This window comes from Phocoena phocoena, chromosome 2 (assembly GCF_963924675.1).
Source record: "Phocoena phocoena chromosome 2, mPhoPho1.1, whole genome shotgun sequence".
Lineage (NCBI taxonomy): Eukaryota > Metazoa > Chordata > Mammalia > Artiodactyla > Phocoenidae > Phocoena > Phocoena phocoena.
This window is the reverse complement of record NC_089220.1, coordinates 95,758,103-95,763,848: the sequence shown is the minus strand read 5'-3', so window position 1 is coordinate 95,763,848 and position 5,746 is coordinate 95,758,103. Positions and strand designations below refer to the sequence as shown.

The window sequence follows — 5,746 nt, the reverse complement described above, 5'->3', positions numbered from 1 at the left end:
CCCTGAAGGTCATAGGCATGGAACAAGAGAAGCAGCAAACAACAGGAGCTGTGTTGCAGGGGTCTGAGCCGCCTACTCACAATTTACTTGTACCTCATGGACCCGCCTGAGTTCACTCTTTCATATACCATTTGCACTCGATCAGAGATTGGTGCTGTGCACACCCAACCTTAAAACAAGGCACGTCAGACAACGTCCATATTATGAGGAGAACTCAAGCTGCATGGTCACCTCATTCAGCCTCTATGAAGACCTAGTAGCAAGCCAGAACCTGCTTCTCAAAAGGATCGTCATCTGCAGAAGAGGACGTAGATTTGCTTCACAGTCCTAGAGGTCTGCACCATAACTGTATCGGTGCTTGCCAGAGGCTCCATACAGCTTCTCTATTTGACACTTCAAGTATCATTGGACCCGCTGGATCATAAAACCCAAGTGATAGAGTAGCTTGTACTGTAGCCTAGACAGCTGCAGAGCCTTCTCTTGTTCTGCTTCCCAATCCATCCGCCTATAGATGGGTTGAGGTTGCATACTCAAATGTGTATGTTGCCTCCAAAGTGACCTACCAAGGGTTGTGCCTCTTTCTTTTTGTCGGTGATACAAGCTGCAGCAATTCATCTTCCACCCTGACGGGGATATTTCAAAATGCTCCAGACCAATGAACCCTCACAAATTTCACTGCTGGTACAATTCTATGTCAGTCTGTGTCCAATCAGGAGAAATCGTGTTACCATAGAGTAACATGAACAGAGAAAGATTAGTATAAGAAGTATTAACTATAATAGGGAATTGGAGTAACGGACTGGCCAGTAAAAAGTGGAGAATTCTAAGCAATATAGGGATGGTAGCTTTAAGAAGCAGCCAAAAGCTGGGTACTCCCTCAACCTCTCTTGTGGTGATAATTTAACTGTACTGTGATTGCCTGTTTCTTTGTGCCATCGCTAGACTCTAGGGTCCTTGAGAACAGGAACCACATGCCTTGTTCTCCATTATATCTCCAGTGCTAAGGGGGAGACCTACCACCCCAAAGACTAGGAGTAAATGAGTGAATGAATGAGTGAATGCAGCCAATATTGGCACTCTAGCAACCTGCAGGAGAATCATCCTGTTTCCTGCTACGTATCCCAGACCCAAAGAAAGGTACCTCCCACACACACCTGGATGCTTCAGTCCAATCTGAGAAGATGCTGATAATCCTTTCAAGGGAGCCGCCAGTGGAGGGCTGTGTGTAGCCTCTGTCAACCTCTCCTAAAAAGGAGGCAAAAGTCTAGCGCAACTTCCCAGACTGTCCCCACTGGGTTCTTAGTCCCCAAGCCGAGAGCTAAACAATAACCCCAGAAGAGTCTCACTATGCCCCTGATTGCTATGTGAACACATGCACACAGCTGGGCCTCGCCAATTGGGGCCGGAACAGGTGTAGATGGGATTCCCATCAAAGGCTCCTCTCGGGACCTGGGAAAGCAACTGCCCGGGGCGGACCGGGCCGAGCCGAGACAAAGCGGAGCGGGGAGGGGCGGGGCGGGGCGGGGCGCGGGCGAGCCTAGAAAACTGGCCAGGTCAGGCCCCGGCAGAGGCGGAGTCACGGGGGACGTGTTCAGGGAGCGCACAGCCAAGCTGCTGAGGGACTACCTGGAGTACTGCTCCCGCGAGCCCGGCACCCCCGTGCGGGCGCCGTCCACGCCTGAGGCCGCCGTGCTGCGCCCGTGGCCGCCTGGAAACAGAAGACCAACCTGCACTTCTTGTCGCAATACCGCGGCTTCCGCGGGAACCGCGTCGAGCTGGTGGCCTGGACGGCGCAGGAGCTGCTCGCCAACAACCGTGGTGACCCCAGCTGGGGCCTCGTGGCAGCGCTCGTGACCTTCGCGGGGACGCTGCTGGAGAGGCCGCCGCGGGAGGTCCGTAGGCGGAAGAAGACGGAGAATGAAGACGTTAGCAGAGACTGCCGGTTCCTGGTGGCCTTGCTGTGTGCTCAGCTCTCCGGACGGCACCGCGCCTGGCTGATGGCGAACGGCGGCTGGGTGAGCGCGGCGGGCGCGGGGACCCGGAGCGGGTGGGCAGCCCGGGACGCGCCCACGCGGCCGGCGCCCGGAGGGACCCTGCGGCGCCAGCCCCGTGGGGCGTTCGTTTCAGCAGGCCTGGGACATTCGTGGTGAAGTCCGGCTTTCTCCTCTACTGGCGGAGTCAGTCACCAAAACAGGCCTAGCTAGACGGCTCTCATACTAACCCATTCTGAAACAGCAGCGCACGACTTGGGTTTGCACACTTCGGCCTTGTCCTTGACCGCTCTCGGGGTTTTAGGGTGAGCTCATGTTAGGTCTGGATGCTTTGCTTAGGTAGAAATTCCCAAAGTGGCGAAGTCAGCAACGGGGTGGCCTGGGCCAGGTGGGTTATTTCTCCAACACTTATTAGATGCACCTTTCTCCATAGACCCCCACGGCTCTGCAAGTCAGAGCACACCAGCCTAAAACGTTAGAATGGAAAGGCAGCCCCTTGTCCAGCGGAAGAGCTGAGGCAGAGGTCTCTGGGGGGGGGGGGGGGGGTGGGGGGGCGGTGGTTGCGCGGGCACCCCGTGGTGCTGACAACTCGAGGTTCCTTAACTTTCGATTGACTGCACGCAGCCCTCAATTGGGAGATAGCCAGGCGCCCTGGCGCGCAGCTGTAAGCCATTGATCTCTGTGGTCTAGGCTAGAGCGGGAGGCCCTTGCACTGCGGCTTCTAAACTGAGCTCATAATCAGCGAGAGTCTGGCCAGCCTTCAGTAAAAGGGGAGAATGCCTCCTGGGTTCTGAGCGAGACCCCTGCTTCTTTCTTGTCCTCCTTACTGGGGTTGAATCAGCAACCGTGGTGACCCAGGTTATAGAAGAAACACAGCCAAACTATTAAAACCAACAATTTAAAAAAAAATCTAAGAATCTAGGGAAGACACTGCAGGAAACTTAGCCTCCTGTTTTGCAATTTCCTGGTAGACCTGTATTGATGAATTGGGTTCCATTTGTGGAGGAGAGGTAGTATTTGAATCAACCTTGACCTTGCATGAACAGTTTGAGGTGTTAGCATTAATTCCATTCTTTTGGGATGGGAAGGGATCGGGAGGCGGGGTCTTCAACTATTCAGGCCTGTGAACTCTCAGAACGCCACCAGAGCCGCCGTTTGTCTTAACAAGGCATTTGGCCCCCAAGGGCACTCTGCACTAAAGAGGAAATTGATAGGGGCGCATTGTTTTTGTTCTCATGTTTTGGCTAATCACCATTGAGTAAGGAACAATCTTTTAACATCAAGAAGCAGAAATTCCACAAATGAGTAAACTAGACGTGCCCACACCTCTCTCAGCTGCAGTTAAAATGCCACTGGCTGGATTTCAAGTCCCTCCCCCCACCCCCGCCATTTTTCTGACTGGAACTGCTTGCTTTATTGTCTCAGGGGATACCTTTCAATTTAGCGATTTGTCAGTTTCCCAAAATGGCATTAGTTCCTTGCTCAGGAAAGAACATGATATATAGGATTCTACCTTCCTCTCGGCTTTTGAAAGAAGTGAGTGAAAAGATGAGTATTCTTGCGCTGACAAAGTTGTGTCCCCATGACCTTGTACCCCCTATGTTAGCCTACTTCTTACAAATACTAACTCGAAGATTCTTAATTACAAGTTACCTATTGCTCAGGCTTTCCTTTTTTTTTTTTTTTTTGCGGTATGCGGGCCTCTCACTGTTGTGACCTCTCCCGTTGCGGAGCACAGGCTCAGCGGCCATGGCTCACGGGCCCAGCCGCTCCGCGGCATGTGGGATCTTCCCGGACCGGGGCACGAACTCGTGTCCCCTGAATCGGCAGGCGGACTCTCAACCACTGGGCCACCAGGGAAGCCCTAAGATTTCCTTTTTTTACATTTTAAATTCAGTTGTCGTCTTAGTGTTTAATTTAGAACCTCCGGTGCATTTTATTGAGTACAGGTTTTGAGTGTTATGAAGCAATCTAGTTCTCTTCTCCCTCCCCTTATAGGATGGATTTTGTCTCTTCTTCCAACGCTCATTGCAGCCATCTTGGGAAAGACAGCTGGTCTGGCTTTTTCTCTCATACTCTACAGCAATGATCTTAATCTACTTCTGGTCAAAATTATCGTGAGTTCTGAAATTCTTAACTCATTTCTACCTGCCGAACTGTGACCAGCCAAGCAAATTTGAGATGTGAAAGAACAAACCAGAGTAAACCACCTCCTGAGACATTTTTAACTGCATTCATATGAGTCCTACCGTGATTCAGCCAGTATTTTAACTCCTGACAAGTACTGAGAGATATTAGGACAAAGGCACAAATGGCTCTTCTTTAAATGGGAGACACAGGGGTTTAAAGGCTTATTGCGCCAAAGAATTACAGAAGAAACTGCTTTCCATTAAATAGGAAATACGGGGCTATTTGCTACCTTTGGATAAGAGTGGATATGTATCTCTCATTTATCCATGATTTCATGTGCTACTGCTGACTACTTTATCAAGGCACTGTGTCAGGGGTGTAAAATGATACTACAAGTCTTCCCAGTCACAGTTTAGTTTAACAAAGAATGTAATAGTAAATCCTTTTATAAGGAATTCTTTCTAAATCCTTTAAAATGTAATTTCTGGGACTTCTAGGTTTTTAGAGTTAATATATTGAAATTTTATTTTTCTGACTTCAATAAATTATTAAATCTTTAAAGTTTTAATTTATGCATCTTTAAAAAAAACAGTTGGGAGCTTCCCTGGTGGCGCAGTGGTTGAGAGTCCGCCTGCCAATGCAGGGGACACGGGTTCGTGCCCCGGTCCGGGAAGATCCCACATGCCGCGGAGCCTGCGCTTCCGGAGGCTGCGCGTCCGGAGCCTGTGCTCGGCAACTGGAGAGGCCACAACAGTGAGAGGCCCGTGTACCGCAAAAAAACAAAAACAAACAAACAAAAAAAGTTGGTTTTGCTTGGGATTCAATAAGCCTTTATTCTTAGGAGTAACTTAATTGATGACAATTTCCTTTTTATTGTCTCTTTAAATACAACACATACAATTATTTTAAACATTTAATCAATACACAGGCACATAACAAGTCCTCCTCTTTCACCTTCCATTCTGTAGTCAACCCATCGCTTGAAGTAGATGGAGAAAGAAAACTTTACCCTGTACCTGAGCCCAATGAATTTCAAAGACAAAAAATAGCTTAACAGGAGAGAAACATACAAATCTTATTTGATGTTAATTTTTTTACAGGGACTTCATAGAAAAGAAGTGAAAACTCAAGCAGTAAGACTTGGGGTTTACATACCATTTTAACAAAGGGTGATAAATCGTGGAGATGTGACTAAACAAAGAAAAGGGGTTGGGCTTCCACGGGTGGTATATTGTGGGACAGTGACTAGGACTATATAGGGGAAGCTAATAGAAGATGAGGATTATTTTAGTAAAATTAATGTAGATTCATCTTGGTATTAACTCCCATTGCCAGTGATAAGAGTGTTCTCCCCTTCCTGGTACAAGAAGGCACCTTTCTCACAGGAAATTTATGCCCTGCTTTTAGGCAGCAAGGGGTCGGAGAGTCCTTCCTATATATGCTATTTCTCAGTTGCCTTCAGCTAAAATAATCAGTATGCCAAAGTGGCATATTTGGGTGTAACATGTTCTGATCCCCTTCAGTGGTTAACAGTGAACACAGTTATTCTAGTGCCCGCTGGAATCTGTATCCGTCTGTCCTTCGGAGACCACACAGACCCAACCAAGCTTGCTAGCAGCCAGGGG

General features: G+C 48.9%; 1 protein-coding gene across 1 annotated transcript; it reads left to right on the top strand.

The window, feature by feature from the left end:
* Positions 1-223: 223 nt before the first annotated feature.
* Positions 224-4,112, top strand: BCL2L10 (BCL2 like 10). The gene is given in 4 exon segments (XM_065871727.1): positions 224-308; positions 1,412-1,696; positions 1,699-2,015; positions 3,990-4,112. Coding segments are annotated over 4 exon segments (810 nt in total).
* Positions 4,113-5,746: the final 1,634 nt, after the last annotated feature.